Source organism: Marmota monax, unplaced genomic scaffold (genome assembly GCF_021218885.2).
Source record: "Marmota monax isolate L192 unplaced genomic scaffold, Marmota_monax_Labrador192_F-V1.1 WCK01_AAM20220418_F8-fsc00499, whole genome shotgun sequence".
NCBI lineage: Eukaryota > Metazoa > Chordata > Mammalia > Rodentia > Sciuridae > Marmota > Marmota monax.
This window is the reverse complement of record NW_026693013.1, coordinates 220,785-234,443: the sequence shown is the minus strand read 5'-3', so window position 1 is coordinate 234,443 and position 13,659 is coordinate 220,785. Positions and strand designations below refer to the sequence as shown.

At 47.9% G+C, this 13,659-nt stretch overlaps 1 gene segment (V, D, J or C); it reads left to right on the top strand.

The window, feature by feature from the left end:
- The first annotated feature begins 10,917 nt into the window (after positions 1-10,917).
- On the top strand, positions 10,918-11,513 carry LOC124098429 (immunoglobulin heavy variable 3-74-like). The segment is given in 3 exon segments: positions 10,918-11,046; positions 11,151-11,461; positions 11,505-11,513. Coding segments are annotated over 3 exon segments (366 nt in total).
- Positions 11,514-13,659: the final 2,146 nt, after the last annotated feature.

Sequence of the window (13,659 nt, the reverse complement as noted above, 5' to 3'; positions counted from 1 at the left end):
TACAGACACACCCTAACTGTCTACATTTACCAAACCCACTCAATCCCTGTTGGTGCATTAATCCACTGATTTATCCCAACCTTCAGGATCTGATCCTGTCACCTCTGCAAATTCTTCCAATGTCTCACACAAGAGGGTTGGAGCACCTCATATCTAAACTAAAGCTGATACTCAGCTTCCAACGTGGCTCATTAAAAAAAATGCCCAGAAGGGGACCTTCAGAGAATCCTGAACCTATATCAGTAGATGCATGTGACAGGGCACAGGCTGGGGTTCTGTGCAGTCATCTGTGCCCAAATGATAGCTGTGGCATGTCAGGGCAACAGCAGAGCAGCTGACCTTGTGGGCTCCCTGATGAAGGTCAAAGAGACAATTTAAGTGTCCAAAAGAGAATCATGGCAGTAAAAGTAGAGGACAATATTGTATTCCTAAGCTCCCTGCTAAAAGATGACACACAGAGTTCCTGGTGCAATCCCCAATGTGTGCCTTTCCAGACTGGAGGTCACATGTGCAGTCCACCTCCTCAGGGTCTCATGGTGAGGAGGGCTGGGCTGGGCTTTGTGTGCCACCACCACTCTCAGGAGATCTCACCACAATCCAGGACTCAGTGACATGTGGCCATGGAGGGCAAGTCACAGAATGACTCCCCACCAAGGGCAGAATCCACAGGACCAGCTGTCCCTGCAGGACCTCGTCTCTCCACAGGAAAAGGCAAGAACCAGGCCTGAGTGCTCTGCCCACAGTGCTAGGAGTGGACCCAGGTGAGCAGGGTCTACACCCCACTGAATCACAGTGTGTGCAGCTTGTGAGCACCAACCCTCCCAGGGACGTCCTTGTCACCACACAGTCCAGAGCAAGGTACATGGAGAAATGTGGAGCTCAGTCATGAGTCACCCAAAGTCTTCCAGCACCTGATGAGCCTTGGGTCTAAGGAAATCTGCTCTGAATGACATAGATTGCAACATTCAGATGTTCCATCAAACTCTGGAACCCCAAAGCTGAACATGAGCTTATGGTGACTGCACATGTATTAGAATCATAATTCTGTAACTTAGGGTAAGATATAGGTGTGTATAGCCTGAATTTCTGTGATCTGTTCACACACACACACACACACACACACACACACAGCCATTACCCTATGTCCTCTGGGAGGTGAGCCTGGTCACCAGGTCCCAAAGCCCTCTGTCATGTGTGGATACATCCTGCTCCCTGGAAAGTCCCACCACATATCGCTTTAGAATGAGGGCTCCCTGGACCTGGTGACATGCACCCCAGGAAGTTGATGGACCTTCCTGAGGGTGCAGCCAGCAGTCTCCCCCAAAGAAAGGTGTCTGGCCCTCCCTCCACATCCTTGACACATGTCTCCCCACAGCAGATGCACAATGAGGCCCCAGGTTGAACCACAGACCTGCTCACTCACATTCAGGGTCTTCTCCAGCTGGAAGGGGTTTTCTAGGATGGGAACATGCTCTGGGGAACGTGGAACATCCTGGTCCTACTTCCTTTTTCTGGAGGCTCCCAGATGTGAGGTCTCAGGGATTCAGGGAAGAAGACCTGGGGCAGCTACATCTGAGTTCATGACTCACTCTGGTTCTCTGTCCCCAGGGTCCTCTCCCAGGTGCAGCCACAGGAGACAGGACCCAGGTGGTGAGCTCTCCAAGACATTGTCCCTAACCTGGATGTCTCTGGATTCTCCATCACCAGTGGTTACTGCTGGAGGTTCATCCATCAGCCTCCTGGGGTGGGGCTGCTGTGAATGGGGCTCACTGATGGTAATGGAGGCACAACTTATAACCCCTCCCTGAAGAGTGGAGTCTCCATGTGCAGAGACCATGTAAGGACCAGTTCTCCCTACAGTTGAGATCTGTGACCGACAAGGACGTGGCTGTGTATGACTGTGCAGGACCACAGTGACGGTGTTGTAGGGACAAATGAGGCAAGGCACCGACGATAGCAGGAAACAGTTTTATTTGGCTGCAGCCAGGTTCAGAGGGCACAGCTTTTGCTGTAATCAATCAATCCCCTGAACCCTGAGTTCAGATAGTTTCAGAGTTTTATACCCAGTGTGTAAGGGGAGGGGCTCAGAAGTTCACAGTTTGCAGAAGTTCACATAAAAGCAGCTTTTTTTCCCACTGTTCTGGGCAAGTGAACTCTTCAAGGACCACACCTGGGAAGGGGGGAGCTTCTTCTCCCCTTTTTATTTTCCCCCTGCCAACTGTTACCATGGAGCCAACTTGATAACTTCTCTTATCTTAAAAGTGTAGACATCTCTGTGAAGCTCAGCTCAAGGCCAGGGGCCTTGTTTGCACATTTCTTCAAAGTACTATAGTGGATATGTTTGTGAAAAACTAGTAAGAGGTATCCAGCACCTGGAGTGCTGATATCTTCTCGGCCAGTGGCCAAGTAAACAGGGAGACACAAAAATAGGAAGTTTATCTACATAGAACTCTTTTGCAGAGACTCTTTTGCTGACAGTCCTAAAATCAGTCTAGGTGAAGATTTCTGGAGAGGTAGAGTTAAGACTTTTCAGTGGAGAAAGGAGGTACCACTTCAAGAGTACTTCAGGGTGAACCTAAGCACAATCCTCCCTGATTGGTAGTGAAGAACAAGCAGGGACATTAGGACCAGCAGGGAGCTCAGGACCATCAGGGAATCAGAATCAGTAGCAGAAAATCAGGAGCAACTTGGGAAACTCAGACCAGGGGTGGAGCTCAGGACAAGCAGGTGCACTGGGGAACCATGAGGGACAGGAAGGGACCAAGGAGCAGGTGCACAGAGGAAGCTGGGAGTGAGGGGCTTCCTGTAGGCCTGTGGGGTTTCCTCTCCTTCTCTACCTTATAGAACCTCAGAGACCCTGCAATGCACCTGCTGTGGAGGACCTGGGGAATGTCCAAGCCCCTGGCATAGAACAGACTCTTTGTTAAATTTTCCTGCATTTATAAGTACATGTTTTCTTCATCTCATTCTTATGAATCTCTCTGAGAGGCAAACACCACTTGTACACAATTGAAAGTAGACTGCAGTCTGCACAACTCAAGGGCCTTTGGAGAATGGAAGCATCAGAGTCATTACCCTCATCTGAAGCTCAGTCTGCTGTGTTCTCATCAAGAGGGACAGCTGCATGCAGGACTCTGTGTCTCTGATTAAGAATGAGGGCCTCATGCCTGTCCTCGTGGTCTGAGGACTTCCAACCCCTGCTGCACCATTGGACAATCCTGGGGAGGCAGGAGCAGAGGTCTGGGTGCCTGAGCATGGCCTGTTGGTCAGCTGAGGACACGTGGTCCACCCATCATCCCACACTCTCCCTCCTGGGAGAAGAGCCCTCCTGATCCCTCCTGCTGGCTCTGCTGGTCTGAAGGTGGAGCGTGCTGCCCACAGCCACCCTCTGGGTGACAACAGACAAGTGCTCCTGTGTCAGCCATGGTCATGTGCCTCTTGTCTCAGCCCCTCCCTCTCCTGACCTTGCTCACCACCACAGCCACTGTCCAGATCTGCCCTGTGAGGCCAGCTTCTTACATGGACAGGAGACTGAGGCCAGGAAGAGTCTGTCCTTCAGGCCTGGCCTTTTCTCCTAGCACTGTAACCTAAATTGGGTTCCTCAGCTGTGCACCCCTGTGGCAAATGCCTGAGGCCATCAACACATGAAGAGGAGCTTTCCTTTGGCTCCTGACTTCCAATGCTCTAGTCCATGAAGAGAGGAGTCCACTGCATTCACACCTTTCCTGGGTGTGCCAGGGGAAATGCAGAGAGCCCACTGTGGATACAGCCACTCACCTAGTTTGAAGGACTCCAAAGGGAGGGAAGCAGAGATGGGGTCTGACAGTCCCTTTGCAGGGCCTGTTCACAGTGATTGACAGATATTCCATGAGTCCCAATGTCCTAAGGGATCCCCACTTACCCAAAACTCAAGGGGCTGAAGAACAACCTTAGCACATGGAATTTTGAGAGGACAATTATGCACATTAATTGTTCTCTCCCTGGACACAAAGCTCTCATGTCCATCTCATAATGCAGGACATATTCAGTCCTCATCCTTGAGTCCCTAAAGGCAAAAAATACTTCAGCTTAGCTCAGAAGTCCAGTCCACAGACTCCAAAAGATTCAGGAAAATCCTACTGTAGGCCTTAAAATCAAAGAGGGCTTCCATTCTCCCAACTTTTATGGAGGGCTCTCAGCAGCCCCACCAAACAGCCAAACTGGACATAGCCCCCTGGCCTCCTGCTTAGTGAGCCTGGCCTGCAACTTCCTGAGCAACTGCTGCTCAATGCTGCCTCCTCTGATCCAGGGGTCTCCACAGCAACACTGGCTTCATCTCAATGCCCCATGCATTACTTGCCAGGGCTGCCATCAGGGGCTCTGACCCTGACACCATCTGACCTCCCAGCCCTTCCTTTCAAGTATCCATGTAAGCCTCTATGACCCTGTAGCTCTCACAGTCTGCCACCTGCAAAGCCAGAATGGTGTGGCTGAGGACAAGGTCACCCTCAGCAGGGAGCAGGTCCTGGCCTCCCTTGAACCAGGGCTGGGAACCTCTGGGCCCCTTGCTGGCTGAACAGGGGAAACCATGCCCTGGGCAGTCCTGGGTCAGGAGCCCAGAGCTCTCTCCCACAGGCCCTGCCCTGGAGGGTCTTTCAGGTCTTCATCTCTGCCTCTGAGCTGGGGAAGCTGGGCCTTGTTGATCCCTTGTATCCTGAAAACACCCTCCATCCTCTGGGTGCAAAGCCCTGGGCTGCTCCCAGTGGAGCTTCGGGCCTCCCCCTCCTGGCCACAGCTCCTGGGCAGCACCACAAGTGTGCTGCTCTCCTGGCCAAAGTGCAAAGCCCCAGCTCTGCCTGCACTGCCCCTCTCTGCCCCTCCCTGTCCTGCACATGGCCTGACATCAGTCAGGGGGTCACACGCCAGGGCCTCACCTGTGCCCTTGAGATAGTCCAGCCCACAGTCTGCTCCAGCCTGAGTGAGCCCAGCTCCCACCAAGTGTGGGATCATCCATGAAATGGAAGTCAGAGGACCTCACTACGTGTATCCACCATGGGGCAGTCATGTTCATAGTGAGAGCAAAGCCCAAATACTCAACTTGCTCTTGCCAGATATGATCTGCTGGACACATTGAACCAACACACCTGCTTCTGTGTGTAATTTTACATTTAGACCATTGAATTAACAGTGAACCTTCCATCATATGATTTTTTTTTGTATTTAGTAAATAAATTAAGATAATGGAAAACAAGAACAAATTGAAGAAATTCCTAAATGCTCCTCTGTCCACCATGCTGCCCGTGACACATCCATCTGCTCTCAGAGCTTCCCTACCTGGGCCTCCACCCAGAGCTGCTATAGAGCAGGAGGACATGAAAATAGGGCACCCCTCTGCTCATGAAAACCAGCCCACCTGACCCTGCAGCTCTGCACAGGAGCCCAGCCCTGGACTCCCAGCTCAGCCCACTCAGTGATCAGGACTGAACACAGCTGCTCACCATGGAGAGTGTGCTCAGCTGGGTTTTCCTGGTGGCTGTTTTCAAAGATAATGAATGGAGAACCAGAGATCCTGAGTGTGTGAGTGGACAGGAGTGAGAGGAAGAGTGGATGAGTGCCAGTGTCCTGACCAGGCTGCCTCTGTGTTTGCAGGTGTCCAGTGTGAGGTGCAGCTGGTGGAGTCTGGGGGAGGCTTGGTGCACCCTGGGGGCTCCCTTCGACTCTCCTGTGCAGCCTCTGGATTCACCTTCAGTGACTACTGGATGCACTGGGTCCGCCATGCTCCAAGGAAGGGGCTGGAGTGGATCTCATTCATTAGTGAGCGTAGTCTTTACATAAACTATGCTGACTCTGTGAAGGGCCTACTCACCATCTCCAGAGACAACTCCAAGAACACCCTGTACCTGCAAATGAGCAGTCTGAGAACCAAGGACACTGCCACCTATTACTGTGCTAGAGACACAGTGAGGGGACCTCAGTGTGAGTCCAGACACAAACCTCCTGCAGGGCACCCAAGGCCAGCAGGGGGAGTACAGCACACAGGGAGCTCAGGGTCAGCCAGGAGCAAGAGCACAGTGGGTTTGAGGGCTGGTTTCCTGCATATGGGGGCCTCTCTGTTTACCAGCTTTCCAGGGGAGCTCTGTGGCCTTGTGGTCTATGCTTATTTTTTATTTGTCTGAAGGTAATTATCCTGTTTCTGTGATTTTTTCTTTTAAAATAGTGTTTTATTTTAAATAATATTGTAAATAAAATAGTGCATCTTACATATATTGATTGGGATACATTTTGACATTATCACATTCATTCATTGAATATAAAAGCCCTTGGTCTGTCCCAGGACCTCCTCTGTCCTTCCTCCATTACTCCTCAGTTACTTTACCCCCCTAAGTTTTATTCCATATTTTTATACTTTTTAATTAAATTATCACTATGTGTATGCATATCTACATGAGAAACTCACTGTGGAACACACTACATGTGCAGGAATCACACGTGTCCAGAACTGGCCATTCACATCTGCTTACTTCACTCCTGGCTCCACCAAATTTCTGTCCTTCCTCCCTCACCCTTAGTGACCTGTATCTATTCATGTCCTTGGCCCATTTATTGATTGGGTTATTTGTTTTCTCAGTGTTTAGCTTTTTTAGTTCTTTGTATGCCCTAGAGATTGTGCTCTATCTGATGTGTGGAATTTTACTTGGCATTAAAAAAGAACAAAATCATGGCATTTGCAGGTAAATGGATTGTGTTGGAGAAGAAAATGCTAAGTGAAGTCAGCCAATCCCTAAAAAACTAATACATAATGTTTTCTCTGATATAAGGAAGTTGACTCATAGTGGGATTGGGAGGGAGAGTATGGGAGGATTAGATGAATTCTAGATAGGAAAGAGGGGTGGGAGGGAAAGGGAGGGGGCAGGGGATTAGCAAGGATGGTGGAATGTGATGGACATCATTATACAAAGTACATGTATGAAGACTTGAATTGGGTGTCAACATCCGTTATATATAAAGAGAGATACAAAAATTGTGATATATATGTGTATTAAAATTGTAATGCAAAATCAAACAAAAAAAAAAGAATAGTGTTACCTTCGATTAGGTAGAGAGAAGTTAAAGGAGGGGAAGGCAGGGGATTTGGGGATAAGAAAGATAGTAGAATGAAACAGACATTATTACTTTATGTTTGTATATGATTGTATGACCAATGTGATTCTACAATATGTATACTCAGAAAAGTGAGAAATTATATCCCATCTATGTATGATACACCAAAGTATATAAGTGCATTCTACTGTCATGTATAACTAATTAAAACAAATAAAAATTTGTTGTGTGTGAGCTGCCTCCATCACCATGAGCTCGGTGACATCCACACCCCACAGCCAGGCCCCCAAAGTCAAAGGTACCCACTCTTCCTGCATCTGCACATGGCCTGTGCACAGGGGTGAGTTGAGTGAGATATTGGGGAGAAAGGGGATCCCTTGGCAAAGACCCAGGATAAAGCATGGACTGTGGGAACTGTAGGTCTGCTCTGCCACTGGCCTCAGGACCCTGAAGACACACTGTATCCAGGGACATTGTGACCCCACCTTGCTGTGGGTTGCCTCCAAGCCTGAGAAGCCCCAGGACACCTAGCATCTGGGAGGCAGCATGGAGCCTGCCTGGGTTTCCAGCCACTGTGGCTGCATTGCAGGGTCACAGAGAGGGACACCTGGGTTTTTTCCCTGCTCATGTCAGTGCCCACTGTCCTGAGTCCAGCTCCAGCCTGGGTGAGGATGAGCAGTGGCAATGTTTATATACAGGTTGTCAAAGGTACTCCTGGTTCATTTCAGAATATTAAATGACTGAGAGTATTTTAAAAATATGTGCTGGATGAGAGCTAGGCACTGATTTTAGATATGAAATTTCATAATATTAAATTTTGTAACAATGTTTGTCACTTCTATTTCTATCATTAATAATTTCATGTTTTTATTTTTTATTATTTTATTTGTACATGATAAAAATAAATTTTTTGTGGTTTGTTTTGATGTAATTATAGATGCATACATAATTTTCTAGCAGAGCAATATTTCCTCTGTATCTTGTATATTTTAAATTTCTCTACCTGTCATCATCTCCTCGATTTATTATATATGTTTTGTCATACCAAATGCAAATACAATGCGTTTCCTTTGTTGTGTGGCTATGATGTCCTTATAAATGCCTAATTAATAATTGTACACTGTACAAATGTTGGTGTCTTAATTAACAAAAAACATATCGCTTCTGCATTTGGGTGGCATTTTCTGATGGGTTAATTTTCCCTAATGGTTTGGTTTCTGTCTCCTTTTCTTCAGGACACATTAGAACTTATGTCCTGGGGGTCTCACTCAGCTTCTTCCAGCTCCAGGTAGGTGCAGGATCACTTTACCTAAACATGATGCCCCTCATTTGCAGACACACTATATTTGATTGCTTAAGCCTGCTTTTCTGAGTATAATATTTGGTCTTATATAAATCAGACATATGACTTGAGACATTAATACATTTTAAAGGACCTGAAAAGTACTGATACCTTGTATGCTATTGTCTTTCTCATGTGAGGGTGCTTGATCACCAACATCACTAAGAATGTCAGCATCTCTCTCCATCAGTCAACAGCTGGTCATTCCAGCTGTATTTTCATACTTACACTGAAACCTAGCTCTAGTGAGGCAGAGGACAACACCCTGACACAGGGGTCCCAGGCGCCATGATGGGTCCTAGGCTGTGCACACCCAGCTGTCCATCACCTGTCCCTTCTTGGTGAGGGGAGCCCACCAGCTGTTCTGCCCCAGTCACTATGAAGCACAGCCTGGCTGTGGGCCACAGGTGCCCTGTGAGCTGCAGAGCCCCAAGACAAGGCCCTCTCTGCACGTGGCCCTCATCACCCATCCTCACCCTCGCCCTCCCTGCACCTTCCCATCTCCAAAGGCCACTGTCCTCTCTCTTCCCAGGACCTGCTGCAGTAGCTTCCCCACAGGAGTGATGGTGTGGTGATGGTCTCCCTCTGCCTTACCCATTTCAGCTAGGTCCATGTGTTCCAGGGCCATTCCCAGAGCCAGTAGGGACAGGATGCCATTCCTGTGGTCTAACTTTATTCTTCCCCTGGGGACAGCATATTTTCCACATCTCATTTAAAGGACAACTTGGTGATCATGAAAAGGTCCTCAAAACACATGGAACTTTAGTTAAGGGCAGGCTTCATATACTTCACTTCCCACCTAATGTGCACACTGGGCAGAGGTCCTGTCCCCAAGCCTCAGGCTACCCACACCATGTTTCTGCTGACCTCAGGCCACACTGCACAGGCGCTGGGCAGCCTGACTGCTACTCTCCACTCTGGCCCTGCAGCTGGCTGACCAACACTGCTGGGCCTTAAAGGTCATGCTCCCAGGCTCCACTAGCATGGCATATGGGGACTCTAGGGACCACACCTACAAAGCTCTGCCTTAACCGAGGCCGACCCAGGGCATCCCCTGGAATGCAGTTGGAGAATGACCCATCTCCACAATCTGGCACCCTGTGTGCCTGCAGAATGAACTTCATGGGTGCTGCCAGGTTAGCTCCTTGGTGACTACTTCAGGTCCCAGATGATAGCAAGCACAAACCAACCCTTTACCCAGTCACAGGGCTGTGTCCACACCTTTAGATGTTCACTATGACCACCTCAGGCCCCAGCACCAGTGTGGTTGAGTCCAGTTTGTGCTGCTCTGAGCAGCTCCTGAGGCTGAGAGTTCACAAGGAGAGAGCTGTGCTGCAGCAAGTTCTGGAGACCAGGGTGCAAAGACCCAGGTGCTGCTCCTGACCAGGGCTCCTGAGGCTGCAGCACCACATGGCAGGAGGCAGGAGGCAAAGAGAGGCAGACGGGGCTGGACCCCCTGAGTGGTGCTGTGTCACACTGAGGCTCAGGGTGTCAGGAAGACTCTACCAGCCCTAGGGCAATCCAGGTGACCAGGACCAGGGTTTCAGTTGTCCTCTGCATTCTGGAACCATGTGGACATGTGAAGAGTGACAGGGCAGCAGTACTGAGGGCATGTGGCTGTGATTCTAGGAAGATTCCAAGACACTTGATCCAGACAGAGAGTCCCTGCTTCCCCTGGGTCTTAAGGGCACAGGAGGAGGACAGGGGGCCTGGATCACAGATGAGATATTAGATAGACCAAGCCTGTGTAGACACTGGCTGGTCCTTCTCCCAGGTCCCTCACAAGAGTTGCATATATGTGGCCCCCTGTGGACACAGCTCATGACAACTGAAAATAAGAACAGAGACTGGGTTTCTCCCTGCCCACACTTGCACCCTGTGCGCACCACGGATGGAAGCAGCATGTGCAGATGAGGGCTCTGTGCCAATTGGATGCTCCTGAGCTGAAGGAGGCCCTCAGAGGGAGGCACAGCCTTCCCCCTGCAGGGAGCCTCTGAGGCCCTCAGCTGGATGCCTCCCTGGAGAGCAGGTGGCAGCAGAGGGGAGAAGACACACAGCACATTTCCAATGCAGGACGGTTCTGAGGATCTCACCAGGTGTGTGCATCTGGGAGCTGGAGGAGGGTCAGAGGAGCCATTGTGTCCCGGGTGAGAGCAAAAGCCCAGATACTTGGTCACTCTTGTCACACACGAGCTGTTGGACAGTGAACCAGCACTCATTCTTCTGTATATTATTTTACATTTGCATCAGGGTGTTAACACTGATACCTCCATCATATGATTTTGTATTTATATTAAATAAATTAAGATTATGTTCAATAAGATCATAACAGAAGCAATTGTACCTTCCTGAATTCTCCTCTGCCCACCATGCTGCCCCATGACACTCCCATCTGCTCTCAGTGCTGCTGTACCTGGGCCTCCACCCAGAGCTGCTATATAGCAGGAGGACATGCAAATAGGGCCTCCCTCTGCTCATGAAAACCAGCCCCCCTGACCCTGCAGCTCTGCACAGGAGCCCAGCCCTGGACTCCCAGCTCAGCCCACTCAGTGATCAGGACTGAACACAGCTGCTCACCATGGAGAGTGTGCTCAGCTGGGTCTTCCTAGTGGCTGTTTTCAAAGGTAATGAATGGAGAACCAGAGACCCTGAGTGTGTGAGTGGACAGGAGTGAGAGAGAGAGTGGATGAGTGCCAGTGTCCTGACCAGGCTGCCTCTGTGTTTGCAGGTGTCCAGTGTGAGGTGCAGCTGGTGGAGTCTGGGGGAGGCCTGGTGCAGCCTGGGGGTTCCCTGCAACTCTCCTGTGCAACCTCTGGATTCACCTTCAGTAACTACTGGATGCACTGGGTTCGCCAGGCTCCAGGGAAGGGGCTGGAGTGGGTTGGAGAAATTAACCCAAGTGGTGGTACAACAAACTATGCCAACTCTGTGAAGGGCCGATTCACCATCTCCAGAGAGAACTCCAAGAACACACTGTACCTGCAAATGAGCAGTCTGAGAACTGAGGACACAGCCACCTATTACTGCACTAGAGACACAGTGAGGAGACCTCAGTGTAAGCCCAGACACAAACCTCTTGCAGGGCGCCTAGGGCCAGCAGGGGGCACTCAGCACACAGGACCTCAGGTGCCCCCTTCAGAGCAGCATAGGACAGTGGATGGTTTCTCTCCAGGTGATCAGCATCTCCCTGGATCCAATTATGAAGAATCTGGAGGTCTCTTCTGCCTCAGATCATCCCATGCTCTTCTCTTACGGAGTCAGGAATGTCTCTCTCCCCACCTATCTCAGGTCAGGCTGCACAGTACACGTGTTAATCTTTGTGTCCCTGTGTGTTTATATTTGTGTTTTTTTTAAATCTGTTTTATTTTTTTAAATATATGACCAAAAAATGCATCACAATTTTTATGACACATATGGAACAATTTTTCATACCTCTGTTTGTATGTAAAGTATATTCACACCAATTCATGTCTTCATGCATGTACATTGGATAACATTGACTATCACAGTCCACCATCCTTGCTAATCCATGCCCCCTCCCTTTCCCTACCACCCTCTTGTCTAATTAGAATTCATCCATTCCTCCCATGCTCCCCCTCCCTACCTCACTATGAGGCAGCCTTCTTATATTAGAGAAAACATTCAGCATTTATTTTTCTGGGATTGGTTCACTTAGCATTGTCTTCTCCAATGCTATTTACCTTCAAATGCCATGGCTTTTTTCTCTTTTATTGATGAGTAAAATTCCATTCTGTGTATATGTCACATTTTTTTTTAAATCCATTCATCCATTGAAGGACATCTAGGTTGGCTCCACAGTTTAGCTAAAGTGAATTGTGCTGCTATAAACATTGATGTGGCTGTGTCCCTGTAGTATGCTGTTTTTAAGTCCTTTAGGTATAGACCCAGGAGAGTGATAGCTGGGTCAAATGGTGGTTCCATTCCCAGCTTTCCAAGGAATCTCCATACTGCTTTCCAAATTGACTGCACCAATTTACAGTCCCACCAGCAACATATGAGTGTACCTTTTCCCCACATCCTCCCCAACACTTGTTGTTTGTCTTCAAAACAGCTGCCATTCTGACTGGAATGAGATGAAATCTTAGAGTAGTTTTGATTTACATTTCTCTAATTTCTAGAGATGATGAACATTTTTTCATATATTTGTTGATTGATTGAATATCCTCTTCTGAGAAGTGTCTGTTCAGGTCCTTGGCCCATGTATTTACTGGGTTATTTGTTTTTTTGGTGTTTAGCTTTTTATGTTCTTTATATACCCTAGAGATTAGTGCTCTGTCTGATGTGTGGTGTGAGGGGTAAAAATTTGCTCCCAGGATGTAGGCTCTCTCTTCACCTCACAGATTGTTTCTTTTGCTGAGAAGAAACTTTTAGTTTGGTTTCATCCCGTTTATTGATTCTTGGTTTTAATTGTTGTGCTATAGGAGTCTTATTAAGGAAGTTGGGGCCTAATCTTGCATGATGGAGATTAAGGCCTACTTTTTTCCTATTAGATGTAGGGTTTCTGGTTTAATTACTATGTCCTTGATCCATTTTGAGTTAACTTTTGTGCATGGTGAGAGATAGGGGATTAATTTAATTTTGTTGCATATGAATTTCCAGTTTTCCCAGCACTGTTTGTTGAAGATGCTATCTTTTCTCCAATGCATGTTTTTGGCACCTTTGTCTAAGATAAGTGTAGTTTCTCTGTGTCCTCTATTCTGTACCATTGGTCTACCAGTCTGTTTTGGTGCCTATACCATGCTGTTTTTTTTTTTCCACTATTGCTCTGTAGTATAGTTTAAGTTCTGGTATAGTGAGACCACCTGCTTCACACTTCCTGCTTAGGATTGCTTTAGCTGCTCTGGGTCTTTTATTTTTCCAGATGAATTTCATGATTGCTTTTTCTTTTCTATGAGGAAAAGAATTGCATTAAATCTATATAGTGTTTTTGGAAATATGGTCATTTTGATAATAGTAATTCTGCCTATCCAAGAGCAAGATAGATCTTTTCATATTCTAAGGTATTCTTTGATTTCTCTCTTTAGGGTTCTGTAGTTGTTATTGTATGGATCTTTCAGTGCTTTCAGTAAGTTGATTCCCAAGTATTTTATGTTTTTGAGGCTATTGTAAATGGCATAATTTTCCTTATTTCCTTCTTAGAGGATTTGTCACTGATATACAGAAATGCCTTTGATGTATGAGTGTTGATTTTATAACCTGCTACTTTGCTGAATTTT